The sequence below is a fragment of the Xiphophorus maculatus genome, chromosome 13, assembly GCF_002775205.1.
Source record: "Xiphophorus maculatus strain JP 163 A chromosome 13, X_maculatus-5.0-male, whole genome shotgun sequence".
In the NCBI taxonomy this organism is placed as follows: Eukaryota; Metazoa; Chordata; class Actinopteri; order Cyprinodontiformes; family Poeciliidae; genus Xiphophorus; species Xiphophorus maculatus.
This window is the reverse complement of record NC_036455.1, coordinates 15,046,298-15,074,225: the sequence shown is the minus strand read 5'-3', so window position 1 is coordinate 15,074,225 and position 27,928 is coordinate 15,046,298. Positions and strand designations below refer to the sequence as shown.

At 49.2% G+C, this 27,928-nt stretch overlaps 1 protein-coding gene across 1 annotated transcript in view; it reads left to right on the top strand.

The window, feature by feature from the left end:
- The first annotated feature begins 860 nt into the window (after window positions 1–860).
- pkhd1l1 (PKHD1 like 1) overlaps window positions 861–27,928 on the top strand; it is a 47,467-nt gene continuing 20,399 nt past the window's right edge. Inside the window, exons 1-43 of the mRNA XM_023345349.1 lie at window positions 861–889; window positions 1,022–1,119; window positions 1,192–1,269; window positions 2,180–2,324; window positions 2,410–2,518; window positions 2,770–2,827; window positions 2,911–3,004; window positions 3,203–3,256; window positions 3,327–3,400; window positions 3,472–3,514; window positions 4,388–4,458; window positions 4,545–4,655; window positions 5,161–5,253; window positions 6,499–6,764; window positions 6,838–6,929; window positions 7,001–7,160; window positions 7,961–8,096; window positions 8,178–8,321; window positions 9,640–9,794; window positions 9,885–9,989; window positions 10,080–10,229; window positions 10,402–10,526; window positions 10,596–10,759; window positions 10,870–11,039; window positions 11,324–11,456; window positions 11,903–12,057; window positions 12,134–12,256; window positions 12,397–12,502; window positions 12,970–13,077; window positions 13,212–13,376; window positions 13,447–13,568; window positions 13,822–13,954; window positions 21,220–21,412; window positions 22,083–22,219; window positions 22,302–22,406; window positions 22,513–22,698; window positions 22,859–23,026; window positions 23,096–23,301; window positions 23,450–24,422; window positions 25,029–25,277; window positions 26,012–26,161; window positions 26,324–26,498; window positions 27,758–27,914. Of these exons, the coding sequence (XP_023201117.1) occupies window positions 1,065–1,119; window positions 1,192–1,269; window positions 2,180–2,324; window positions 2,410–2,518; window positions 2,770–2,827; window positions 2,911–3,004; window positions 3,203–3,256; window positions 3,327–3,400; window positions 3,472–3,514; window positions 4,388–4,458; window positions 4,545–4,655; window positions 5,161–5,253; window positions 6,499–6,764; window positions 6,838–6,929; window positions 7,001–7,160; window positions 7,961–8,096; window positions 8,178–8,321; window positions 9,640–9,794; window positions 9,885–9,989; window positions 10,080–10,229; window positions 10,402–10,526; window positions 10,596–10,759; window positions 10,870–11,039; window positions 11,324–11,456; window positions 11,903–12,057; window positions 12,134–12,256; window positions 12,397–12,502; window positions 12,970–13,077; window positions 13,212–13,376; window positions 13,447–13,568; window positions 13,822–13,954; window positions 21,220–21,412; window positions 22,083–22,219; window positions 22,302–22,406; window positions 22,513–22,698; window positions 22,859–23,026; window positions 23,096–23,301; window positions 23,450–24,422; window positions 25,029–25,277; window positions 26,012–26,161; window positions 26,324–26,498; window positions 27,758–27,914 (6,396 nt within the window). The 5' untranslated portion in view covers window positions 861–889; window positions 1,022–1,064. The remainder of the gene's footprint in view (window positions 890–1,021; window positions 1,120–1,191; window positions 1,270–2,179; window positions 2,325–2,409; window positions 2,519–2,769; window positions 2,828–2,910; window positions 3,005–3,202; window positions 3,257–3,326; window positions 3,401–3,471; window positions 3,515–4,387; window positions 4,459–4,544; window positions 4,656–5,160; window positions 5,254–6,498; window positions 6,765–6,837; window positions 6,930–7,000; window positions 7,161–7,960; window positions 8,097–8,177; window positions 8,322–9,639; window positions 9,795–9,884; window positions 9,990–10,079; window positions 10,230–10,401; window positions 10,527–10,595; window positions 10,760–10,869; window positions 11,040–11,323; window positions 11,457–11,902; window positions 12,058–12,133; window positions 12,257–12,396; window positions 12,503–12,969; window positions 13,078–13,211; window positions 13,377–13,446; window positions 13,569–13,821; window positions 13,955–21,219; window positions 21,413–22,082; window positions 22,220–22,301; window positions 22,407–22,512; window positions 22,699–22,858; window positions 23,027–23,095; window positions 23,302–23,449; window positions 24,423–25,028; window positions 25,278–26,011; window positions 26,162–26,323; window positions 26,499–27,757; window positions 27,915–27,928) is intronic.

The window sequence follows — 27,928 nt, the reverse complement described above, 5'->3', positions numbered from 1 at the left end:
GGATCTGGGCCGAATGGATCCCTGGATCCACCAGCGGTCAGGAATCCTTTTTATTTTCATCTTTCATCAGGTTGAATATAAGATAAATTCTGTTGGTGTGAGTTAGTTCCTCAGTCAGCGGGTTGCCAGGTTGCCAGGTTGCCGGTTCGATTCCCACTCTAGCAAGCAGCAGTTTGCTCTGATTGGTGTTTCTGGTCTTATTGTGTTCAGAGGACGATAAGTGATGGCTGACGGATCAGGATGGTTCTGGTTCTGTCTCAGCTTGTTGCTGCAGAATCTCCTCCAGAACCAGAAGTTCTGACGTTTCCACTGAACCTGCTGGGCCGCATGTCGGCCTTTTGAGAGGTTCTCTGCTGATTGTCTGACGAGATGACCTGGTGAAACGGCTCATTACCTGCAGAACGGAAGAACCAGCAGACAATGGCGCAGAGCCGCTCTTTGCCCTTTGCGCCGCCCTTTGCGCCGCCCTTTGCGCCGCTCTGTCCTGAGTTCCCATCGTCCTGCTGGCAGGACCTGCAGATCACTGGTTTAAATGCGTAACGAGTTTTCGTGTGTTGAACTTTAGAGTCAGAAAACTGATACAATTTTAATTTCAGACAATAAAACTTTAAGTTAATTTAATGAAAATGTATTTTGTAAAAATTGAGAAAACAGAAAATTTTTTCTTCTCTCTGCAGTCAGATAGATAGATAGATAGATAGATAGATAGATAGATAGATAGATAGATATCTGATGTTTTGCTGACTCAGCTTCTGGTCTGAGCTCAGGCCCCGCCCCCTCTCAGGTGAGGGGCGGGGCTTCAGCGCCTATAAAGCGTCGCTCACCTGTCCGGACGCAGACAGCTTCTTATTTCTGTTTTCTCCTCCAGTTTGGCTCCAGGTGCATTCAGGTGAGCTCAGAAATATTTTCTCATCTTTCAGTCTCAGTTTTTCAAATTCTGATGATTGTTTTGTAGTTTTAAAAATGACAAAGCGAAGCAGATTATCACAGATTAAAGAACTAACTACTGTCCTTCCTGCAGGACGTTCAGGTGCAGCAGCAGGGAAGTCTGGGAATTCTCCAGGATGGAGTCGTTGTGGAAGCCGGCGGTGCTCCTCTTCACCATCTGGAGCTGCTGCTGTAAGAAACCACAAAGACGCCTCCTCTAATCTGCACAGATTATCACAGATTATGCTGCCCATCTCTCTCCAGGTGCTCAGAGGATCCTCTGGGTCTCCCCCCACACAGGAAGCACGGCGGGAGCAACGAGACTCACCATCAGCGGAGACGGTAGGTGAAGAAGAGGAGGAGGAGGAAGGTGGGAGACCTTCACAGCGTTTCAATCAGCCAGGATCAGATTAACCAGATCAATACTTTACTGATCTGATGCTGATTATCACTAGAATTAATGACATCCAGTCGTTGCTGCAGTTCTGGGGTGTCCAAAATGCGGTGTGGGGGCCATCTGTGGCCCCTCTGTGGCCCCTCTGGGAGTTTTACTTTGAATTAGGGGAAATTTATCACCAACAAATTAAAATAGTCAAATGTTTCATCACTGGGCTTGTTTTCTGGTGAGTTTCCAGAAACTTTCAGTCAGAGGAAAACTTCTGCATTCAGATCAGTTTTTAATTTAATAAATACAAAAAATGTTTTATTTCGTAAGCACAGGAAGTGTGACTCAGATCCTGTATTTCAAAATAAAACGGGTATTTCTGTTTGTTTCATGATGGAAACTAATTTACACGTCATTTGTAAATTAATCTGACTGGTTTCATGAAAATATTGCATATTTCTTGGTTGTTGTTGAGTAAAAAAAGTAAAACAACATTTTTGTAATTTTATTTTTTTAATTATAAAGTTTGGACCTCGTGGTTCCGATGACGATAATCCCTGCACAGACGCTGAGCCCACCGACCCGTTTGTTCAGTGAGGAGCAACAACAAAGATAATCAATCAATAAAACAATAATTAGTTTGATTATGTCAGGTTTTATTCTGTTTCATCTTAAACAATGTTCCTCTGAAATGTTTCTGGGATTATTCCTGGATTATTCTGCTGCATAATTGCCCAGTTTGACCCAGCAGATCCGACCCCTTTCGATTCTTTAAACCCAAAGGGGTCGGATCAGAACCAGAGGGTGTGCTCCAGAATATTTGTGTGGTTTTGCTGATCAGAGCAGAAGTTGCTGGTTGGATTCCAGGTTTTGCTCAGGAGCATCAGGTTCAGCTGGACCCTGAAGACGGGCAGTTTGGCAACCGGGTCACCCTGGTGTCGGACACGCTGTCAGTGCCCTGCGACGTGGAGAGAGACTCCACCCACCGCCAGCAGATCCTCTGTTACACCAGGTACACACACCTGGACCGGGTCAGGGTGAGACCATGTGACCAGGTCCAGGTTTCTCTTACGGTACCGTTTGCTGCTCCCTGACAGGGCGATGCCGGAGGATCAATATGTGGTTCATGTCAGCGTGGACGGCGTTCCCATTCCTGACAACAACATCTGCAATGGCAACTACAAACCGTACCACTGCAGCCTCTACGTACGTCACTGGTTCCCCCTTCGGTTCCGGGTTCCCCCTCCAATTTCCCCTCCGGTTCCGGGTTCCCCCTCCAGTTTCCCCTCCGGTTCCAGGTTCCCTCTCCGGTTCCGGGTTCCCCTTCCAGTCTCCCCTCCGGTTCCAGGTTCCCCCTCCGGTTCCGGGTTCCCCTTCTGGTTCCAGGTTCCCCCTCCGGTTCCCTCCACTTGTTTAGCCTCCCTGTTCTGGTTCTGATCTGTCCTTCTCTCCTTCAGACCCGTTGGTGGCGCACTCCGACCATCTACTCCCTGAACCCGGTCACCGGCCTCCCAGGTACCACCAGAACCTGCTGCTGGGACCGGCCCGGCCCAGTTCAGCCTTCCAGTTTCAGTAACGGGATGTGAACTGTCCTGCAGGAACCCTGGTGACGATCCGAGGCCGGATCTACTCCGACGTTTACGGGAGCAACACGGACCTGAGCTCCAGCGGCCTCAACGTCAGGTTCCTGAGGTGGGCACATCGATCCATAGGGTTTACCAACACACAGGGGTTAAAGGTCACCTCCTCCAAGCAAAATTTATCCCATAAAAAGTCTCAAAAGCAAAGAACATAAAACATGACTGTAAAAATGAATGTGTACTGTGAGGGTCGAACAGCGGCGTTGTGTTAAAAAGCTGTGACCCTTGGTGACCCTTTGTGACCCTGCAGGTCCTACATGGGGGGGATGCCCTGCGAGCTGCTGAAGCCCAGCTCAGATGAACTGTAAGTGTTGAGGATGTTTGACCGGATTGTTCAGCAAGCAGCTGCTTTAGCTCAGTCTGTCTGTGTGAAGGTACAACCTGCAGCTGGACTCTGAAACGTCAAACTGGGGCTACATGAGCTGCAGGATGACCGGGACCTACGTTGGTAAGATGCTGCCCTGACCTTTAACCTTTAACCTGGCAGAACAGCAACTCAGCAGGGTTTTATTTCCACAGGTCATCACAACATGAGCTACATCCTGGATGCTGATTATGGAAGGTAAGCCTCTGCTCAGGAGCTCTGCAGGATATTTCATTTATTAATGTCACAGTTTCAAATTAAATATTTATTCAGCGATATTTAGTTGAGGTCATGAACTAAATATTTATCTCCATAAACATTAAGTGAGTAAGCAAACTATTTAGCTCCAAACGAAATATTTAGCTCCGAGCTAGCTACATTTATTTAGCTAGTACAGAACTTAATTTTTAGCTAACATGCAAACTCACTTTCCGCTATCAAAATAAAAGCTGCAAAAGTTCTACATAAACTTTGCTTTAAACTGAAACGTAGAACAACAAATATAGGGAAAAAACGATGATCAAACTAACTATTCAGCTTGAAATGAAATATTTAGCTATTAATTGTTTTAAACTGTGACATCTATAGATGAGTGAATAACATGGTGACAATACGACTGAAACAATTAGCTAACTCGGCGCTAACTGAATAGTTAGCTAACTCAAATGGAAATATTTCGTGGGAGCTAAACAGTTAGCGTTCTCATTTAATATTTACAAATATTGCTAACTAAACATTTAGCTTGAAATTATGATATTTATAGACGAATGAATAGTATGTTAAAAATATGAACCCCCATTTCTTTTATTACTGGCTAAATAATCAAAATTATTGCTGTTAATTTTTGACTGTTTAACTTTACAAACAGCAACACATAAATTCTCATCTACATAGAGAAATGTTTATAGTCATAAGCATTTCTCTAAAAGAATCAATAATAGCTCATTTGAAGACCAAGTTGTGCTTTAGTTGAGGCTTCAGAGAGCGGATGATTGACAGCATTATTATTATTAACAATAACAATGTTATTGTTGTTGTCACTTTTTAATCTTCGCTCTTGTTGCATTTCAGGAGTTTCCCAGAGAAGACACTGTTCTGGGTTTCATCTTTGTCCAAACTCTCCATGTTCCAGACGTTTGCAGGTATGTTAGTGAGAAACGCAGCATCAGATTTCTGCTCCTCTGCAGCTGCTGACTTCCTGCTGACTTCCTGTTGACTTCCTGCCCAGAGGTGACCGCCGTCTCCCCATCCCAGGGCAGCGTCATGGGGGGAACCCTGCTCACCATCCACGGCCGCTTCTTTGACCAGACTGATGAACCCGTCCGGGTTCTAGTCGGAGGTAAACGTGACCGTCAGGGTGGAAACTTTTTAAAACGCTGTCTGAACCTGTTTTCCCGAAGAATGGCAAAACAAAATGTTCAGCATGAACAAATGAATGCTGTCTGTCTTAAAGTCATGCAGCGGAGATAATCCTTTTAACACCACAAAACGCACAAAGACTTCAGACAAAAGGAAAGAGTCACAAATGAAAGGAAATATGTTGCTGTGTCTCAGAGACTCAGCAGACTGAGACGACAACGATTCAGCTGATTGTCCTTCATTCGCTGCTGCTCACAGCAGCTGGTGACTGACATCACAATCTGATTAAAATAATCCTTCAAACCAGAAAAAATAATCTACCAAGGATCTTTATTAGTGCTAATCAGAAAAAGTTCTGAGTTTCTTTCTTAAAGTCAGATGGATGGATTAAAGGTGCAAAGTGTTTTATTAGTTTGACCTGATGCTTATCATTACCAGCTCATTTATCTTTAGACGTTTTCTCCTGCTGTGGTTTCTGTCTGCAGGTCGGCCCTGTGAGGTCCACAGCATGGCGGACAACAGGATCACCTGCAGGACGGCCGGACGGCCGGCGGATGACCACCGGCAGGTTCACCCAGGTGAGAGCTGGTGAGGCTGATGCCAGCTAGCATGAAGCCTGCAGGAATTTAATCTGCCATCAAAGTGTCGGCATGGATGGAGCAGAACAGCCGATCTGTTATCAGAACCACGGCGCGGAGCTGCTGGGTCACGCTCCGCTTCTCACAGTTTCACATTTCCACAAATGCAGGAGCAAAACACACAAGCTAGGATTATTCAGAGCAGGAAGGGCTTCCCCGATTGGCCCAGCAGCATTACTCAGGGCTGTTCTTGAAAACAAAAATGTGGAAATCTGCCAGCTACAGTGGTTGGTTGTACTTTTACTGCAGGATTTTCTTGAGATTTGAATGCAATTCAAATCATGCTGAATTTCCCACAAACAGTTGCATTCAGAAGTTTCCACAGTTCAGACGTTTCATCTTTAGATAATTTGACCACTGCAGATTAATCCTGGGTGGATTTTCAGCTGTCCTTTGGTTTTACAAACCTTTGGGTAAAATCTGCAGGATGTTTATGGGTTAAAACGGTCTGGAAAGGTCCAAAGCAACACGTGGCTCTGCTTGGGGCTGATGAAATGCTGTCCAACAGATGAACCTCCCTGTTTGAGCAGATTGTTCAGAACATCAACTCAAACTGTGGGTTTGCTCAGATCCGGTTCCATGTGGGCTCCGGTTGCCCGCAGTCGCAGAGGATTCTCCATTCAAACCGTCGCCTCCTCAGACTAACAACGCCCAGCTGCTTCAGTCTGAAAATCATGTTAACGTCTCAGTTTCAGCCTCCAGCCTGTTAAAACCGTCATGAGCTTTCGCTTGGTTTGGCTGTCGCTGCAGAAAACAGAACAAAAAACTGAAAGAAGAGACAGGCAGAAACAAATAAAAACAGAAAAAACTAATAAAAAACAGAAAATTATAAAAATAGAAACAAAAACAGAAAGAAAGAAACAATAAAGCAGCAAAATGAAACTAAATCTTATCAGCAATACAAGCTTAAAAACACAATCAGTAAAATTTGAATATTAACAGATAAATATGAGAGCAACAGAAGAAAACTGTTGGAAGATGGTGAGACTTTCAAACTGGTGGATCTTCAGATCAGACTGGAACCAGTTGACTTACAATACCGAGTCTGGACCTCAGAACTACAGGTAGAACCACAGGTAGAGTCACAGGTAGAGTCACAGGTAGACCGGAGCCTCCAGCAGTACTTCCTGGCTAGCGAACAGCCTCAGCCGGATTCTGTACCTGATGCTGTCCTGTACGCCTCAGGTGGGCGGGGCCTGAAGATGGACGTGTGGAGCGACAAGCGTCCGCGCTCCTTGGACGAGATCTGGAGCTACAACCAGAACACGAGCGGTTACCGGTCCCAGTGGATCGATTCGCTGCCGCACGTTTTCCCCAGGGAAGACGAGCTGTTCGCCTCTCGGACCAGAGGCTTCCTCGTTCCGCCGCTCAGCGGAAACTTCAACATATACCTGCACTGTGACGACAGGTGTGACCTGTACCTGAGCAACTCCAGCCGGCCAGAAGACAAGGTAGCAGCTGCTGCTGATTCCTGACGTAGGCGGTTTCACTTCCTACTTTGACTTTCCCACTTCCTCTGTCCAGGTGAAAGTGGCTTTCCAGCCCAGATATGTCGGGGACTTCTTTCAGCTGGAGTCCCAGAAATCCAAAGTGCTTTTCCTGGAGAAAGGAAAACCGTGAGCATGACTTCACGTCTCATGTGGCAGAAAGCGGTTTGTTCGTCTCATCCGCTGGTTTCCATCTGCAGGTACTACCTCGAGCTTCTGCAGCAGGAATATTACGGCATCGCTTCGCTCAACATCGGCTTGTTCCAGGAGGAAAGTCCCTTCACAGCAGCGCAGTCGGACGACGCCATCGATGAAATCCAGAACATCGTCGCTGAATATGAAGCATTTGATGAGGAGCAGGTACCGGATCAGGACTCCAGATCAGAACTTCAACTCTTTTAAATTTGCTCCCAGTTTCCAAACTGGAATTTTAAAGAACTTGACATTTAAATTTACCAGGTTAATTCTTTAAGGTTTGAAAACATCAGTGCAGTTTTTTGTTGTTGTTTTTTTTCCTTTTTTTTTCTCCGAAGAGTTTTTGCGGCGCTAGCGGCTCGTATCTTTTCTACAGTAGTCAGACAGGAAGGAGGGTAAGGAGAGGGGGGAAGAAATGCGGCAAAGGTCGTCGGGACTGGGAGTCGAACCCGCGACGTCCGCGTCGAGGACTAAGGCCTCCAAACGTGGGGCGTGCTAACCCCCTGCGCCACCACAGCACGCCCCCAGTGCAGTTTTTTAGTCCTGTTAACAGTTATAAGGAAATTCTGCTCTGGGATCCATATTGGTTCTGGCCCAAGAGGAACGGTCAGAGTCAGTGGTGAACAGGGTTTCTCTGTGTATCATAAGCCTGGTGGGCTGCCAGGCTGGAGGAAACCCTGGAATGTAAAGGTTCAGGTTTGCAAAGACCAGCGAGAGCCAGAACGGACTTCAGGGTTCAAGCTTCCTGAGTAAAACTGTTCTTCAGTGGGATTAGAGGTCACAGGACGTCTCACGGCTAAACTTCTCAGATTAGATTCGTCGCTTCTTCTGTCACTCCAGAAACAACTTCTACCGCAGCAAGACGTTCAGATCCTAAAGTCAAAGACAAACCGCAGGACAGAATCCCTCCTCTGGCTCCTTCTTTCATCTGGACTCCTCTTTGTCTCATGTCCGCCATCCCTCAGGTGCTGACCTTTGACTCGTGGTCCTCTGGGGTCGCAGCCGTCAGGGAGGTGCAGAAGGTCAGCGTCAGCAGTGGCTGTGCCAGCCATCTATGTGGAAGCACCTTTTTCAGCCTGCGCTACGGGAACGCCCAGACCGGTGACCTCCATGCTCCGCCGCCTTCTCGCCGGCCGCTCTGCGCCAGTGAAACTCCTGACGGTTTGGTGTTTTCTCCTGCAGGACCCGTCCCTGTGAGCGCCTCAGCGGAGGAGCTACAGGCGGCTCTGAACAACCTGTGGTCCATCAAACCTGACAGCGTCACCGTCACCAAGCAGGAGGACGCCCAGGGGTCTCACTACACCGTCACCTTCAACTCTGACAGAGGTGGGAGGACAAAGCAACCGACAGAATGACATGTTCAGGCTGCAGCATCACTTCCAGGGAGCTAACAGCTCTAGTCGCTCCAGTTGGTCTGAATATGTTCCTGTCTGAGTGATCAGAGTTCAGCCAACATCCTCAGCTCCTGACTGAAATATTCTCTCAGTCCTGTCAGAGAGACTTCCACAGCACTGTCAGACATCTGCTCTGAGTTTGGGAAACTAAAGTAGAAATGGGAACGTAAGTCCAAGCAGAGCAGTATTCAGTCTGTGCAGTTGCTAAGCTAGCCTTTTCATGGTGATGTATCCAACCTTCACATCTGATATTAGGATAGAGGAGAAATAGAACACAAATAACCTTTATTGTCCTTCAGAGGGGAAATTCAAAGAAATGGACAGACGTTCATCAGCAGGGACAACACACTGTCCAATCACGGGGACAGAGAGACGTTGTCCAGCAGTGATGTTATTTTAGTCCTTCGATCTGGGGGATCGGTCAGCGGGTCACTGTTCCTTTAAGAGGTTCCAATATGGAACCTCTTAACCTTCAGTGGCCTTCAGGTCTTCAGGCTGCGGTCGGATTTAGTTCCTAAGCTATGGAGGAATTTTCCTGCCATAGTCCAAGAGCACACATGTTCAGTCTGAAAACAGGATTTCATGTCTTTTGTTCTCAAAACTTGTAATACTTTTCCTTGCATTTTCATTTTGAAAGCAGGATTTCATGTCTTTCTTCCCAAATTTTGTAACACTTGTACTCTAAACTTCTCCTGACGCTCACATTTAGTCTCTGCTCGGACTCTCTGCTCGCTTTTGGAAACGCCTTTTGGCACAGTCGCCTGGCAACCTCTCTGCCAATAGAATGAAAGTGTTGCTCTGGGTCAGTTTGTTTCCTTCTAGCGGATGTGCCTGTGTGGCTACTATTGATTGTAGCAACCTGCGCCATCCATTGGATGTAACTATGTTGTCTTTGGTTGGGTGCACAAAATCCTGCCTAAGAACAGTAGCTGTTAGCGACCAGCAGCTGTTAGCAATCAGTAGCTCTGCTGGCGGATGTTTAGCATAACATGGAGCAGAAAGCTGATGTTGTTGTTTCTCCCTGCATTCAGTGGGTGGCGCAGGTTGAAAACTCTTGGATTATGGCAGGAAAATTCCTCCATACTCGGCTCCCTGAAGAGGAGCTGAGAGCTTAATGTGTCAGATAAGAGCAGAGTCGGACATTCAGTCCGGACCAGAATATATCTACGTTTCCATCAGTTTGTGCTCAACGGCCATTTTAAGCATCTAAACTACGATAAATGATTGAAACCTTTGTCCTCCTCTGCCAGGTGACTTTGCCCCTCTGAACTTTGAAGTCTTCGACTCAGACACCAACGTCTCCGTCTCAGAGATCACCAAGGGTCAAAGCAACATGGCGGCCTTCACTCTGAGTTGGGCCGGGCTTCCTGCGGCACCCGTCACCTTCAACGCCACTGCGTCCGAGGTCCGTACCTGTCCACTTGATGGTCGTCAGACTCAGATCTGGTCTCCATTTCGTCTCCTGTGAGACATCTCTGGTCATGTTTCTGGACAGGTCCAGTCCGTCCTGGAGGACCTGATGAAGGCTGATTGTCCCGCTGAGGTTCTGACCACTCAGGGCTCCAACGTCAAGTACTTCAATGACTTTGAGGACCCTGAGGTCAGTGGAAAAAGTGAAGCAGTGTGTCACCAGGCGTGAGACCTGCTGACGCTGTCCAACTGTCCCCTGACTGACCTCTGACCTCCACAGTTCACCGCCGCTCAGAGTGGGACTCCTGAGGGCCACTCCGGGTTCTGCGGGTTCTGGTCACTGAAGAACGCCGATGCTCTGTTCAGAGAAACCTTCACCAAAGAGTCCGGAGGACAGTATGGACCGGTGTCCCTGGACCAGCACCCCACTGTAAGATGGATGGACTTTGATCTGAACACTTCCTACATTTGAAAAACATACAAGAAAACAGTCAAATTGGCTCCTCAGAGGCTTGGATCAGAAAACTTGTCTAAACCGTGCCGAATCTAGGAGAGACCCCGAAGTCCTCCAGGTGTCAGAAGCCTTTCCTCTGTCTCCCCAGCTCTGCTTTGCCTATAAGGGACGTCTGAGGGACGAGATGGGGGTGAAGTTCATCTACAGCGACAGCAGCGGTCAGACCCAGACCCAGACCTCCAGGATCAGTACCCTGTTCAGCAGCGGGGACAGGTAATGAGTGCGCAGAGGAAGAGGCCGTGATGCCTCTGTGGCGCTCTGAGGCTGATGGTTTCCCCTCAGGTGGAGCTATAAGTGCGTTGATCTTCAGAGCGTCCTTCAGACTGCCGTGGACGGCAGCAGGTTCCTCCTGCAGGAGCTGCTTCTCTACAGAGACGCCTATGCTGCAGACTACTACGTGGACGCGGTTCACATTGGGAAGACTCCAACTGCTGTGGATGAGTACGGTGCGGTTCAAACTTCCTCCTAGTTTAGCTGGTGTGGAGTTAAACCAGACTGGGAGCTCTGGTCTTCATGAGGAACTTAGTGACTCATTTCATCTCCTGTCGTTTCCCAGCTGTTCTCCTCAGGAGAAGACCTCCTCCCTTCGAGGACTCTGGGAAGTCCATCCAATCGTTCTCAGTCACCAAACACCAACCGACCGCTTCTCAAGTCACCTACAGGATCGTTGCTACACCGCTGGACTGCGCTTTCGACTTCCCTCTGATGGAGATCAGCTTCATGCAGGTAGTTTCTGGTTGGTTTCTGGTTAGCTGCTGTTTGCAGCCATTTTTATGTATTAGTGTAAACTTTTAGTTTGGGGTGGGGCCTGCAGCAGCTTGTTTGGATTTGACGTGACAGAGGCCCTAAAACATCTGAAGATAGGCAGAACTGAAATCTGATTATCTGCTTTAGTGGAATAAATGTGAAGATCATGTTTTGCGTAGGCCATAGACTGATCCTGACCTGTTCAGGAAGCATGATAGGTCGGCTTTGATTAAACTTGCTTCTTCTTCTCTGTGTGTCTAAAGATGTCCAACAGCAGTGAAGACGTCACCGAGTTCGTTTCCGGAGGCGCCACGGTCACCGTGACCCGGCCCCACAGAGCCACGCCCCCTCTGAGCGGCACCTTTGATGTGGAGATGTACAGCGGCCGGGCAGAAGGTAGCTGAGCGCCAACCCGGTCTCCACTGATCTGTAGCGCGAGCTGGAAGTTTCCCAGACGAACCCTCTGCCTGACGCCACGTTCTGTAGTCAGAACAAAGATGGAGATGCAGAACAGGAACGGCAAGTCCTGGAGGACGTCTGAGCTTTTCTCCAGGTGTCAAACTGATGACAGGGGCTGGACTGGCGCCAGAACTTTAAACAGAAGCTGCACTTTAAATTATTTACTGATCTGGTTCTCCTCAGCAGATTAAATACAAACTCTTTATCTGTTCCCGGACTGAAAAAAAACATCCTGTAGTTGGAATGTGGTTCCTGCTAACCATGCTAAACACCCCAGCTAGTCTAACCATGCTAACCAGTCTAACCATGCTAACCAGTCTAACCACTCTAATCATGCTAACCACTCTAACCATGCTGACCAGGCGTCTCCCGTGTGGCTCCAGGCCTCCCTGTGGACGTCAGCGCAGAGGATCTGAAGTTCGCCCTGCAGGGTGTCCCCGGGGTGGGCCAGGTGAAGGTGGAGGACCTGGGCACCTGCAGGCTTCCCGAGTGGAGGGTCACCTGGCTCACCAGGCCTGGAGCCCAGCCGCTCATGAAGGTCTGATCTGTCTTAGACGTAAAATCTGCCTGAAACACGAAGCCGGAGCAGGAACGAGTTCTTCATGTCCCTCCAGGTCGACGACTCGGCGGTCGTCGGGAACAGCGTGAACTTCGTGGTCCGGGAGAAGGCGAAGGGAGGGCTGCTGACCCTGGGCTTGACCGGGGACTTTTTCCGGGTTTGGGAAGCGGAGCCACAGGTACGGCCGGAGCTCACCTGGCTGTTTCAGCCTGTTTGTGTTCACCTACTGTGATCCGACTGTTGGGCCTTCAGGGAACATTAAACTCTGATCGCTTTGACCAGCTGCAAGCGTTTCAGAACAGGTGTGCTGCTCTGCAGGTGGAGGTCTACATCAACGGCATTCCCTCCAACTGCTCCGGACGCTGCAGCTTCCGCTGGTCGGAGGAGGAGACACCGGTGGTGACGGGGATCAGCCCGACTCAAGGTGAGTCCCTGCAGCAGCAGGCGGGATCTCAGCGCTCCAGAGTCACATGGAGGATCAGGAAAACACGGACAGTGAGCAGATTTACGTCTGACTGGTTTTAAATATACTTTAAATTCTAAAATAACTTTTCATTGGAAAGATAAAAAGTAAAAAAAAAATTAATTATGAGCAAAAAGTCATAATATTTTGAGAATAATGTTGTATGACAGTGACTGGACATAATACAAGAATAAAGTCATTAAACACATAAATCCTAACAGCCAAACTTCCTTCGGCTCCATTTTGGTTTCTCTTGATCCAGCTTCAAAGTTTACTTTGATGGGAAATCTCTTTCCCCGGAAAATTTCTATAATTCCCAGATTTTTACCAAGTCTTCCTGGTCTTCGGAAATGTGAATAGAAGATCTTAGGAACTTTACCAGTCAGGAAAGAAACTTCCACCTGGACTAATATTCCTGATCGTTCCAGGATCCGACGGACTGGGAACACTGATCACTATCACTGGGACGGGATTCAGCTCGGAAAATGCTTCCATCATGGTGGGAAGCTCCAGGTGTGTCATTGAAGAGGTCACAGGTAAGCAAACGCTTCCTGCAACAGACGAGGAGTTATGGCTTCTTTTTGGCACGTTTGGACCTCTATAGGTCATATCGAATGGTTTGTTTCTGATTCTGTCTCCAATAACTGAACTGATGCTTGATGTGTACCAGCTTCCTCTCAGGTGTGCAGAGTGGGTGGAGCCAGCGCAGGAAGCTACCCAGTGTCTGTTAACTTCCCGTCTCTGGGCGACGCACGCTTCGCCGCCGACCTCGTCCTCTACTTCACGCAGCTGCTCATTGTGTCTTCGCTCTCGCCGACCTCTGGAGGCGTTGCAGGTGTGTGGCGCCTGACTGTCGCCCACCTGGAGCTTCAACGTCTTCATTCTGCCTCTGACTTCCTGCCCAGGCGGCACCCTGCTGACGGTGAGTGGCTTCGGCCTCGGACACGTCGCCACGGTAACGGTCGGCGGCGAGGACTGCGAGGTCATCCAGGCAGCCGACACCGAGCTGACCTGCAGAACCCCTCCAGTAAGTTTTCAAGTCCGATGGGAGTTTCTCGGCTTGAGAGCCAGTCGGTTTTTGTGGTTTGTGTCCGATCTCAGCAGCAGGTGAAGCTGTTCTGACTGACCCGATGCATCTCCAGAACAGCTTCACATCTAATCGGACAGAGAACTTAACCGTGTCTCATCATCACACAGTGAGACATGGAGTCAAACAAGGCTGACTGTTTGGTCCTTTTAAAGTTAGACAAGCTGTGCTGCTATGATGTCTCTTCTTCCAGGGAACTGCGGGGTTACAGGTTGTCACGGTAACGGTGGGAAACATGAGCCAGACAGCGAACACCACCTTCACCTACGATGTTGACCTCACAGCTCAAATCTGGAGCCTGAATCCTCAGACAGCCTTTGTAACGGGTGAGTCCTGCTCTCTAATGAGGAGGAGGAGGAAGGCTTTAAAGCATCATGCTGCTGCTGCAGGCCAATGCCAACATGGCGCCTTAATGTCAACATGGCGCCTTAATGTCAACATGGCGCCTTAAAGGCGACATAATGCCAACATGGCGCCTTAATGCCAACATGGCGCCTTAATGCCAACATGGCGCCTTAAGGCCAACATGGCGTCTTAATGTCAACATGGCGCCTTAATGCCAACATGGCGTCTTAATGTCAACATGGCGCCTTAATGCCAACATGGCGCCTTAATGTCAACATGGCGCCTTAAAGGCGACATAATGTCAACATGGCGCCTTAATGCCAACATGGCGCCTTAATGCCAACATGGCGCCTTAATGCCAACATGGCGCCTTAAAGGCGACATAATGCCAACATGGCGCCTTAATGCCAACATGGCGCCTTAAGGCCAACATGGCGTCTTAATGTCAACATGGCGCCTTAATGCCAACATGGCGTCTTAATGTCAACATGGCGCCTTAAAGGCGACATGGCGCCTTAATGCCAACATGGCGCCTTAATGCCAACATAGCGCCTTAAAGGCGACATAATGTCAACATGGCGCCTTAAAGGCGACATAATGCCAACATGGCGCCTTAATGCCAACATGGCGCCTTAATGCCAACATGGCGCCTTAAGGCCAACATGGCGTCTTAATGTCAACATGGCGCCTTAATGCCAACATGGCGTCTTAATGTCAACATGGCGCCTTAAAGGCGACATAATGTCAACATGGCGCCTTAATGCCAACATGGCGCCTTAATGCCAACATGGCGCCTTAATGCCAACATGGCGCCTTAAGGCCAACATGGCGTCTTAATGTCAACATGGCGCCTTAATGCCAACATGGCGCCTTAATGCCAACATGGCGCCTTAATGTCAACATGGCGCCTTAATGTCAACATGGCGCCTTAATGCCAACATGGCGCCTTAATGCCAACATGGCGCCTTAATGTCAACATGGCGCCTTAAAGGCGACATAATGTCAACATGGCGCCTTAATGCCAACATGGCGCCTTAATGCCAACATGGCGCCTTAATGCCAACATGGCGCCTTAAGGCCAACATGGCGTCTTAATGTCAACATGGCGCCTTAAAGGCGACATAATGTCAACATGGCGCCTTAATGCCAACATGGCGCCTTAATGCCAACATGGCGCCTTAATGCCAACATGGCGCCTTAAGGCCAACATGGCGTCTTAATGTCAACATGGCGCCTTAATGCCAACATGGCGACATAATGTCAACATGGCGTCTTAATGTCAACATGGCGCCTTAATGCCAACATGGCGCCTTAATGCCAACATGGCGCCTTAAAGGCGACATAATGTCAACATGGCGCCTTAATGCCAACATGGCGCCTTAATGCCAACATGGCGCCTTAAAGGCGACATAATGCCAACATGGCGCCTTAATGCCAACATGGCGCCTTAAAGGCGACATAATGTCAACATGGCGTCTTAATGTCAACATGGCGCCTTAATGCCAACATGGCGCCTTAATGTCAACATGGCGCCTTAATGCCAACATGGCGCCTTAAAGGCGACATAATGTCAACATGGCGCCTTAATGCCAACATGGCGCCTTAAAGGCGCCTTAATGCCAATATGGCGTCTTAATGTCAACATGGCGCCTTAATGTCAACATGGCGCCTTAATGCCAACATGGCGCCTTAATGCCAACATGGCGCCTTAATGCCAACATGGCGTCTTAATGTCAACATGGCGCCTTAATGCCAACATGGCGCCTTAAAGGCGACATGGCGCCTTAATGCCAACATGGCGCCTTAATGCCAACATGGCGCCTTAATGCCAACATGGCGCCTTAATGCCAACATGGCGCCTTAAGGCCAACATGGCGTCTTAATGTCAACATGGCGCCTTAAAGGCGACATGATGTCAACATGGCGCCTTAATGCCAACATGGCGCCTTAATGCCAACATGGCGCCTTAATGCCAACATGGCGCCTTAAGGCCAACATGGCGTCTTAATGTCAACATGGCGCCTTAATGCCAACATGGCGACATAATGTCAACATGGCGTCTTACTGTCAACATGGCGCCTTAATGCCAACATGGCGCCTTAATGCCAACATGGCGCCTTAAAGGCGACATAATGTCAACATGGCGCCTTAATGCCAACATGGCGCCTTAAAGGCGACATAATGTCAACATGGCGTCTTAATGTCAACATGGCGCCTTAATGCCAACATGGCGCCTTAATGTCAACCAGGCGCCTTAATGCCAACATGGCGCCTTAAAGGCGACATAATGTCAACATGGCGCCTTAATGCCAACAAGGCGCCTTAAAGGCGACATAATGTCAACATGGCGCCTTAATGCCAACATGGCGCCTTAAAGGCGCCTTAATGCCAACATGGCGTCTTAATGTCAACATGGCGCCTTAATGTCAACATGGCGCCTTAATGCCAACATGGCGCCTTAATGCCAACATGGCGCCTTAATGCCAACATGGCGTCTTAATGTCAACATGGGGACTTAATGCCAACATGGCGCCTTAAAGGCGACATGGCGCCTTAATGCCAACATGGCGCCTTAATGCCAACATGGCGCCTTAATGCCAACATGGCGCCTTAATGCCAACATGGCGCCTTAAAGGCGACATAATGTCAACATGGCGCCTTAATGCCAACATGGCGCCTTAAAGGCGACATAATGTCAACATGGCGCCTTAATGCCAACATGGCGCCTTAAAGGCGACATAATGTCAACATGGCGCCTTAAGGCCAACATGGCGCCTTAATGCCAACATGGCGCCTTAATGCCAACATGGCGCCTTAATGCCAACATGGCGCCTTAAGGCCAACATGGCGTCTTAATGTCAACATGGCGCCTTAAAGGCGACATGATGTCAACATGGCGCCTTAATGCCAACATGGCGCCTTAATGCCAACATGGCGCCTTAAGGCCAACATGGCGTCTTAATGTCAACATGGCGCCTTAATGCCAACATGGCGACATAATGTCAACATGGCGTCTTAATGTCAACATGGCGCCTTAATGCCAACATGGCGCCTTAATGCCAACATGGCGCCTTAAAGGCGACATAATGTCAACATGGCGCCTTAATGCCAACATGGCGCCTTAAAGGCGACATAATGTCAACATGGCGCCTTAATGCCAACATGGCGCCTTAATGTCAACATGGCGCCTTAAAGGCGACATGATGTCAACATGGCGCCTTAATGCCAACATGGCGCCTTAATGCCAACATGGCGCCTTAAGGCCAACATGGCGTCTTAATGTCAACATGGCGCCTTAATGCCAACATGGCGACATAATGTCAACATGGCGTCTTAATGTCAACATGGCGCCTTAATGCCAACATGGCGCCTTAATGCCAACATGGCGCCTTAAAGGCGACATAATGTCAACATGGCGCCTTAATGCCAACATGGCGCCTTAAAGGCGACATAATGTCAACATGGCGTCTTAATGTCAACATGGCGCCTTAATGCCAACATGGCGCCTTAATGTCAACCAGGCGCCTTAATGCCAACATGGCGCCTTAAAGGCGACATAATGTCAACATGGCGCCTTAATGCCAACATGGCGCCTTAAAGGCGACATAATGTCAACATGGCGCCTTAATGCCAACATGGCGCCTTAAAGGCGCCTTAATGCCAACATGGCGTCTTAATGTCAACATGGCGCCTTAATGTCAACATGGCGCCTTAATGCCAACATGGCGCCTTAATGCCAACATGGCGCCTTAATGTCAACATGGCGCCTTAATGCCAACATGGCGCCTTAATGCCAACATGGCGCCTTAATGCCAACATGGCGCCTTAAAGGCGACATAATGTCAACATGGCGCCTTAATGCCAACATGGCGCCTTAAAGGCGACATAATGTCAACATGGCGCCTTAATGCCAACATGGCGCCTTAATGCCAACATGGCGCCTTAATGCCAACATGGCGCCTTAATGCCAACATGGCGTCTTAATGTCAACATGGCGCCTTAATGCCAACATGGCGCCTTAATGCCAACATGGCGCCTTATAGGCGACATAATGTCAACATGGCGCCTTAATGCCAACATGGCACCTTAAAGGCAACATAATGCCAACATGGCGCCTTAATGCCAACATGGCGCCTTAAAGGCGACATAATGCCAACATGGCGCCTTAATGCCAACATGGCGCCTTAATGCCAACATGGCGCCTTAATGCCAACATAGCGCCTTAAAGGCGACATAATGTCAACATGGCGCCTTAATGCCAACATGGCGCCTTAAAGGCGACATAATGCCAACATGGCGCCTTAATGCCAACATGGCGCCTTAAAGGCGACATAATGCCAACATGGCGCCTTAATGCCAACATGGCGCCTTAAAGGCGACATAATGCCAACATGGCGCCTTAATGCCAACATGGCGCCTTAATGTCCACATGGCGCCTTAATGCCAACATGGCGCCTTAATGCCAACATGGCGCCTTAAAGGCGACATAATGCCAACATGGCGCCTTAATGCCAACATGGCGCCTTAATGTCAACATGGCGCCTTAATGCCAACATGGCGCCTTAATGCCAACATAGCGCCTTAAAGGCGACATAATGTCAACATGGCGCCTTAATGCCAACATGGCGCCTTAAAGTCGACATAATGCCAACATGGCGCCTTAATGCCAACATGGCGCCTTAATGCCAACATGGCGCCTTAAGGCCAACATGGCGTCTTAATGTCAACATGGCGCCTTAATGCCAACATGGCGCCTTAATGCCAACATGGCTCCTTAAAGGCGACATAATGTCAACATGGCGCCTTAATGCCAACATGGCGCCTTAAAGGCGACATAATGCCAACATGGCGCCTTAATGCCAACATGGCGCCTTAAAGGCGACATAATGTCAACATGGCGCCTTAAAGGCGACATAATGCCAACATGGCGCCTTAATGCCAACATAGCGCCTTAAAGGCGACATAATGCCAACATGGCGCCTTAATGCCAACATGGCGTCTTAATGTCAACATGGCGCCTTAATGCCAACATGGCGCCTTAAAGGCGACATAATGTCAACATGGCGCCTTAATGCCAACATGGCGCCTTAATGCCAACATGGCGCCTTAATGCCAACATGGCGCCTTAATGCCAACATGGCGCCTTAAAGGCGACATAATGCCAACATGGCGCCTTAATGCCAACATGGCGCCTTAATGTCAACATGGCGCCTTAATGCCAACATGGCGCCTTAATGCCAACATAGCGCCTTAAAGGCGACATAATGTCAACATGGCGCCTTAATGCCAACATGGCGCCTTAAAGGCGACATAATGCCAACATGGCGCCTTAATGCCAACATGGCGCCTTAATGCCAACATGGCGCCTTAAGGCCAACATGGCGTCTTAATGTCAACATGGCGCCTTAATGCCAACATGGCGCCTTAATGCCAACATGGCGCCTTAAAGGCGACATAATGTCAACATGGCGCCTTAATGCCAACATGGCGCCTTAAAGGCGACATAATGCCAACATGGCGCCTTAATGCCAACATGGCGCCTTAAAGGCGACATAATGTCAACATGGCGCCTTAAAGGCGACATAATGCCAACATGGCGCCTTAATGCCAACATAGCGCCTTAAAGGCGACATAATGCCAACATGGCGCCTTAATGCCAACATGGCGTCTTAATGTCAACATGGCGCCTTAATGCCAACATGGCGCCTTAAAGGCGACATAATGTCAACATGGCGCCTTAATGCCAACATGGCGCCTTAATGCCAACATGGCGCCTTAATGCCAACATGGCGCCTTAATGCCAACATGGCGTCTTAATGTCAACATGGCGCCTTAATGTCAACATGGCGCCTTAATGCCAACATGGCGCCCTAATGTCAACATGGCGCCTTAATGCCAACATGGCGCCTTAATGCCAACATAGCGCCTTAAAGGCGACATAATGTCAACATGGCGCCTTAATGCCAACATGGCGCCTTAAAGGCGACATAATGCCAACATGGCGCCTTAATGCCAACATGGCGCCTTAATGCCAACATGGCGCCTTAATGCCAACATGGCGCCTTAAGGCCAACATGGCGTCTTAATGTCAACATGGCGCCTTAATGCCAACATGGCGCCTTAATGCCAACATGGCGCCTTAAAGGCGACATAATGTCAACATGGCGCCTTAATGCCAACATGGCGCCTTAAAGGCGACATAATGCCAACATGGCGCCTTAATGCCAACATGGCGCCTTAAAGGCGACATAATGTCAACATGGCGCCTTAAAGGCGACATAATGCCAACATGGCGCCTTAATGCCAACATAGCGCCTTAAAGGCGACATAATGCCAACATGGCGCCTTAATGCCAACATGGCGTCTTAATGTCAACATGGCGCCTTAATGCCAACATGGCGCCTTAAAGGCGACATAATGTCAACATGGCGCCTTAATGCCAACATGGCGCCTTAATGCCAACATGGCGCCTTAATGCCAACATGGCGCCTTAATGCCAACATGGCGCCTTAATGCCAACATGGCGCCTTAAAGGCGCCATAATGCCAACATGGCGCCTTAATGCCAACATGGCGCCTTAATGCCAACATGGCGCCTTAATGCCAACATGGCGTCTTAATGCCAACATGGCGCCTTAATGCCAACATGGCGTCTTAATGTCAACATGGCGCCTTAATGTCAACATGGCGCCTTAATGCCAACATGGCGCCTTAAAGGCGCCATAATGCCAACATGGCGCCTTAATGCCAACATGGCGCCTTAATGCCAACATGGCGCCTTAATGCCAACATGGCGCCTTAATGCCCACATGGCGCCTTAATGCCAACATGGCGTCTTAATGCCAACATGGCGCCTTAATGCCAACATGGCGCCTTAATGCCAACATGGCGTCTTAATGCCAACATGGCGCCTTAAAGGCGCCATAATGCCAACATGGCGCCTTAATGCCAACATGGCGCCTTAATGCCAACATGGCGCCATAATGTCAACATGGCGCCTTAATGCCAACATGGCGCCTTAATGCCAACATGGCGCCTTAATGCCAACATGGCGCCTTAATGCCAACATGGCGCCTTAATGCCAACATGGCGTCTTAATGTCAACATGGCGCCTTAATGTCAACATGGCGTCTTAATGTCAACATGGCGCCTTAATGCCAACATGGCGCCTTAATGTCAACATGGCGTCTTAACAGAGCGATTAGCATCAGAAGCCAGTCTGATCGGTTTCCTCTTCTGCTGTTCAGGAGATCAGCTTCTCACCATCCAGGGTTCAAACCTCGGAGGCCGGAGCAACGACAGCGCTGTGTTTGTTGGGGCGAAAGAGTGCGTCACCACCCAGTGGAATGAGACACGGATCAGCTGCCGTCTGCCTGTGCTGTCCCCTGGTGTCTACCAGGTGCAGGTGCAGGTGGGGAACAGAGGGTTCCCCCAGGCCAGGTACGCACACTGGTTCTGATCCAAGCTCAACCTGCAGTACTAGCAGCCTGCCTCCAAGTAAAACCAATCTTTATGAAGATATTAGAGAGCTTCGTTCGGCCGACCGAAAACATCAGCTCAAAGGAAAATCACTGGATCCAGTTTATGTTTAATTATTAAGTAACTTAAACGGTTTACTTACAGGAAGTAGTTCTTAGTCGGACTAGAGAGGAATGACAAGGTTCGTCGTCTTTTACTTTGGAGAAGTTTGGGTTTATCATCAACTCTGAAAATAATATTTAAATACTCAGTAAATGTAAAAGAAGCTAAATTAACTTTAAATTAATTAGTTTTAATTCATTAACTGACACAATTAGTGTTACGACCGTAAGCCCCATTAATGGCAAGAAGTGCTTGATTCTTGAAGTAAGGAGGGATGAAGCATATAAGGAGAGGAGATGAGGGATGATGGAGATGGGGATAAGGGACCAAATTTATTACGTAAAAATATTTTTTATGTAGTTTGGGAATATTTCTTGGAATAGTTCTTGTGTCCTGGACATCAGCAGTGAAACATCCTCGTACTGTGCATCGCTCTCTGGAGCAGCTGAATGCCCTAAAAGTCCTCCAGAAATGCAGCCAAATGTGTGTTTTAATCATCGTCCTGACTCAGACAGTTCCTTCTCTCCAGCATCAATGCCAACATCGAATACATCCTGGACGTTTACAGCATTTCCCCGCTGACCGGCTCTTTGATGGGAGGAACCACGCTGACGGTTTCTGGTTCCGGTTTCAGCAATGACACGGCTAACATCCAGGTTTCTGTTGGTGAGTGTCAGTCTGTAAGGCGCCTGGTGCAGCAGCGATGGCCAGGTAACTGATGACCCGTCCGGCGCTCGCTGTGCGACAGGAAGCAGAGCCTGTGAGGTGGCGTCCGCCTCGGAGAACCAGCTGCTCTGCACCGTTCAGTCAGAGGAGAAGACGCATGTTGTCACCAACCAGGGCTCCCACCTCAGTAGGTTCTCTCTCCCTCCCCTTGGAACGAAAACCTTTTGGACCTGGAGCTCCGCAGGTCTAGGTGGGACCAACGTGTGTGTCTGATATGTGTGTCTGTGTTGCAGCTTATGGACCGGGATACGCGTGGAGCCCGTCTTCGCTGCGAGTGTTTGTTGGCGACACAGTGAGGTGGCAGTGGGAGGCACCCGCCTTCCAGAGCGTCGGGTACCGAGTCTTCAGCGTTTCCAGTCCCAGCGGCTCCCAGTATGAAGGAGGAACTCTGAACAGCGGCGAGGCTCGAACTGCTGAAGGTAGAAACATGAAAACACAGAACAGATTCTGATGAGTCCTCACTGCTCCGCCTTTCCTTCCTGTGCTCCAGACTTTCCTTCTTTTAGTTTTCTTTTTCACTCCTCTGCATGCCATCTCTCTGCCGCTGTGACCCGGATCATCTCCAAACTTCCTGCTCAGGGTTCTTCAGCTACCGTTTCACCGTCCCCGGTACGTACTACTACAGCAGCGGCTACGTCAGCGCCTCCATCCTGATGCAGGGAGTCGTGAAGGTCATGAGTCGGGAGGACAAGAACGCCGACGTCTCCGTCAGAGTGGGAGGCGTTCTGGCCAGATATCTGCCAGAAGGTAAATGTTTGAGACATAAAGAAGCCCAAGAGGAAGATGAGGAGGCTGATGATGAAGGTCTGGCTGCAGGTTCACCCAGAGTCTCCAGATCATCAGCAGACTGCGTGGCGTCCACACGCTGCCCACCGGCCAATCAGACTTCAGACGGTCTTTCCTTCAGCTTCTCCGCCTGCTCCACCCCCACCGTCTGCTCCATCTCCCCCAACCAGGGCTCCTACCACCAGCTGATCCACATCCAGGGACAAGGCTTCAGTGATGTCACCTGCGCTAATGAGGTCAGCAGGGTCATGGGCGTCTACGGCAGGAAGCTCTCCTCTTTAGATGGCGCGGCTCTTGATTATTTTAGAAATCAATGGAATAATCGATTATTTGACGATTAATCGTTTATTCTGACAATTAATCATCCATCCTATGGTCCTGCAGGTGACGGTTGGCGGTGAGCCGTGTCATGTGACCAACAGCTCCTGGTCTGGGATCAGCTGCCGGCTCGGCTCCAGCTCAGAGCTTCCAGTTGGCGTCGCTCTGCCCGTCTCCGTCAGAGTAAACAACCTGGGTGCCGCCGTCGTCGCCGTGTCTGATGAGTTGAAGCGTCGCTTCGTGGTCCTGCCGGTGGTCGACTCGGTGGCGCCCCCTGTTGGCAGCACCACCGGCTACACCCGGCTCCAGATCGGCGGCTCGGGGTTCTCTGAGGGCAGCGTGACGGCGGCGGGCGTGTCCTGCAGCGTCGTGACGCTGAACTACTCCCACATCCTGTGTGACACGGTGCCGTCGGCGGAGCGCTCCGGGGACGTGGTGTTCCACCTGGGGCAGATCCAGAGCTCCTGCTCCTCCCTCTGCTCCTTCCGGTTCTCCTCCGCCGTCACCCCCAGTGTCAGTGGCGTCTCGCCCAGCAGCATCAGTGGCCCGACAGACGTCCTGGTCTCCGGCTCCGGCTTTGGCAGCATCGTGGACGACGTGTCCATCCTGGTGGGCTCCACGCCACTGCTGGCGGCGGCAGTGAGCGACGGGAACGTGACGGTGCGGGTCGGCACGCTGCCGGCCGGAGACCATCCCGTCCGGCTGCTGGTGAGGAGCAGAGGCCTGGCGTCAGGCCAGCCGACCCTGAGCAGCCGCCCGCTGGCCGCGCTGCGGCCCGGCGCCGGCAGCCTCGCCGGGGGGACGCCGCTTGTCCTCACCGGGAACGGCTTTGCTCCGGGGAACACCAGCGTGGCGGTGGGCGGGAGACCCTGCAGCATCCGAGACGAGACTCCAGACATGCTGCTCTGCCTCAGCCCCGCTCACCCCGAGGGTCCGGCCACCGTCAGCGTCCAGGTGTTCGCCATCACCTTCCCTCTGCTCAGCTTCATCTACTCTGCAGCCCACACCCCGGTCCTCAGCGCCATCAGCCCCCACACCGGTACATACACACTGGACCCACAGGAGCAGCACCAGAAACGGCCCCAAATGATCCAAAACGATCCACAAAAATTCCAAAACGATTGCAATTAATCGAAATATGCATTAATAAAATTAATATTTTCAATTGAAAAACCCATTTTGCTGCTAACTTATTGTATAAATAGTCATATGAACTCAAAACAGAGACATTTATCATTTATAATCTGTTCTTCAGGTTAGCATTAGCTGCTACCTATTAGCATTTAGATGCTATTTTAGGCTAGCACAGCTTAAGTGCTGGACTAACGCTTTTTAGCACAACTTTAACAGAACCGTAGAGTTTCCATCGTCCAATCAGATCGTCCGGAATCAGGAATTAACCCCTGGTGGACCAGAGAAGCTGCTGCTGTTAGGGGATGTAGCTGTGTGTCAGATTTACAGGCGTACCAGAAACACATGAATACAAAGGTTCCTACTTGGGGTGTTTGTATGTCAGAAAAACGTAATTTGTTTAATTGTGTTAAAGATTTAAGGCATTAAATCTGTGTGATTAGAAATTAATGCTGGAAAGTCCTAGTCCAAACCAAACACTGACCTCAGCCTGAGCTGTTCTTGCTTCCTGCAGGGCCGAGCGGCGCCGTCATCACGCTCAGCGGATCGGGGTTCGGTTCCGACCCCGAGCTCGTCTCCGTCACCATCGACGGCGTTTCCTGCAACGTGTCGGCCGTCTCCGACTCCCAGCTCCGCTGCACGACGGGAAGCAACCCGGGCGGCACCTATCCGGTCGTCCTGCACCACGGGGTCAAAGGTCACGCCCAGTCGGCAGTGGAGTTCACATACGAGCTGACGCTCAACGGCGTGCAGCCCAACGAGGGTGAGGACGGAACCGGAGCGGAGACTGACGGTGGAACCAACCAGAGCAGGACATAATGTTAGCTGATGGATTTAAAACCAAGGGGGATGTGACAAAATATAAAAATGGAGGCAGGAAATGAGAAGCCTGAGTAAAAAAGAACAGAATTAGAAGAATGAGAACCAGTTCTGATGAGAAATCAAAGACAGAAATGTGTTTCAAACAGGAAGACCTGAAATGGTCCGCTCTGCTCGCAGTTTTCTTAAATCAGTTTAGATTAAATCAGTTTTATTTAAATCAGTTTAGATTAAATCAGTTTTATTTAAATCAGTTTAGATTAAATCAGTTTTATTTAAATCAGTTTAGATTAAATCAGTTTTATTAAATCAGTTTAGATTAAATCGGTTTAGATTAAATCAGTTTTATTTAAATCGGTTTAGATTAAATCAGTTTTATTTAAATCAGTTTAGATTAAATCAGTTTTATTTAAATCAGTTTAGATTAAATCGGTTTAGATTAAATCAGTTTTATTTAAATCAGTTTAGATTAAATCGGTTTAGATTAAATCAGTTTTATTTAAATCAGTTTAGATTAAATCAGTTTTATTTAAATCAGTTTAGATTAAATCAGTTTAGATTAAATCAGTTTTATTAAATCAGTTTAGATTAAATCGGTTTAGATTAAATCAGTTTTATTTAAATCAGTTTAGATTAAATCAGTTTTCTCTGACCTGTGTCTTTCTCTCGGCGCTGCAGGGAGTTTTGGCGGCGGTGCTCTGCTCTCCGTCTTCGGTTCTGGGTTCGATCCGACCGGCTCCAGGGTTCTGATCTGTGACCAGGACTGTCCCGTCCTCAGAGGAGCGTCCTCGTCCTCCCGCCTGTTCTGCCTGTCTCCGCCCAACAACGGTCAGCTCCCGCTGTTACCATAGCAACCCTCATGGCCATTAAGGTGGCTCTGCTGCATTAAAGAGGAGCCCAGTTCAGGGTGTCCAAAGTGTGGCGCGGGGCCGTCTGCGGCCCCTGGACGGACCGTGTGTGTCCCTGACTTCCGTCTCCGTCTGTCCTCAGGCTCTGACCCGGCGGTCGGCTGCCATGTTTCCGTCCTCAACCTGCTGGACGCCGTCAACGTCTCTCAGGGCTTCACCTACCGGGCCGCCCTGACCCCCGTCGTCTCCCAGGTGTCTCCGCGGCGAGGAGGGACGGCCGGCGGCACGCGGCTCACCATCAGCGGCTCGGGCTTCAGGTGAAGCTCTGTGATAATAATGACATTTATTTTGTTGATAACATGACAATACATAACCTTATTATCATGTTAATATCTAATGAATATCATTTTTCTTATAATTTGCTAATTTTATTGATAATTATTTTGATAATTATTTTTAAAATCTATACATACCATCCAAGAGAAGCTGCACACATTCTGTACCTGCTGTGGACCAAACCACGCTGCTGTTCTCACTGACTAATTTAGAAACATCTGAATGAGCTTTTCTTGTCCGTTCTTCTCTTCCAACTCGTCACAATTTTAAATCTGTAAGCAAACTATTTACAGCCTGTAGCTCTATAACCTCAAACCCTCAGTTTATTCAACAGTCTGGTCTCCACGGTGAAATAACATCCTGACAATAACTCTTACATTTTCCAGGTTCTAATCTGGTGGAAAAAGTCAGCCTTTCCATCATGTAAATATATTCATAACGTCGAACCGATCTTCCCTTTTAGGAGCTTCATAATCCTGTACATTTATTTATCAGCTGCTCTTCTTAACCTTTCCGTCCCTTTTCCCGTACAGATGATCAAACGTGAATGAAATATTCACCTTCAGTACCTGATCCATACGGTTCTTTAGATCCTGCCAATAGGGCACCATCCCAGAACACCTGGCAGTGACCCGTTCTGTCTGACCCACATTGCCTCCAACATCTTGTATCTTGGTATTTTCTTTGTGCTGATGTAACGAAATATCTTACAATATTCTTCCAGCCAAACTCTCTCCAGGAAGGAGAACAAGATGTTCTCCACTGTTGCCCACATTTCTCCTCCCAGTTCTCCTGTGAAAGCCTCCAGTTAGCTCACAGTTAGCTTCTAGTTAGCCTACAATAAGCTCACAGTTAGCCCCCAGTTAGCCTCCATTTAGCCCCCAGTTAGCCTCCATTTAGCTCACAGTTAGCCTCCATTTAGCTCACAGTTAGGCTCCATTTAGCTCACAGTTAGCCTCCAGTTAGCTCACAGTTAGCCTCCATTTAGCTCACAGTTAGCCTCCATTTAGCTCACAGTTAGCCTCCATTTAGCCTCTTTTCCCCATTTTCTGTATGTTGTTTTGCTTTTCTTCAAATTTTCCAATCCTGTGTACAATATAGAAATTATTTTCTTCCCCACCTTCGATTAATTTGCTGAAATTAACATCTTAATTATCGCCGATTCCAACTCCATTAATTCGATCTTTGAAACAGAGAGGACATGTCCTGTCCAACATGTCCCCTGTCTCCCGTCTCTCAGCTCCAGGTTGGACGACGTCAACGTGACGATCGGCGGCTCGCCGTGCGACGTTCAGTCCTCCAATGTGACTCACATCGTCTGCGTGACGAGCGCCCAGCAGCGCTCTCAGGAGACGCAGGTCAGGGTCAGCATCGGAGACCACGGCATCGCCAAGATGGTAACCGCACGAGC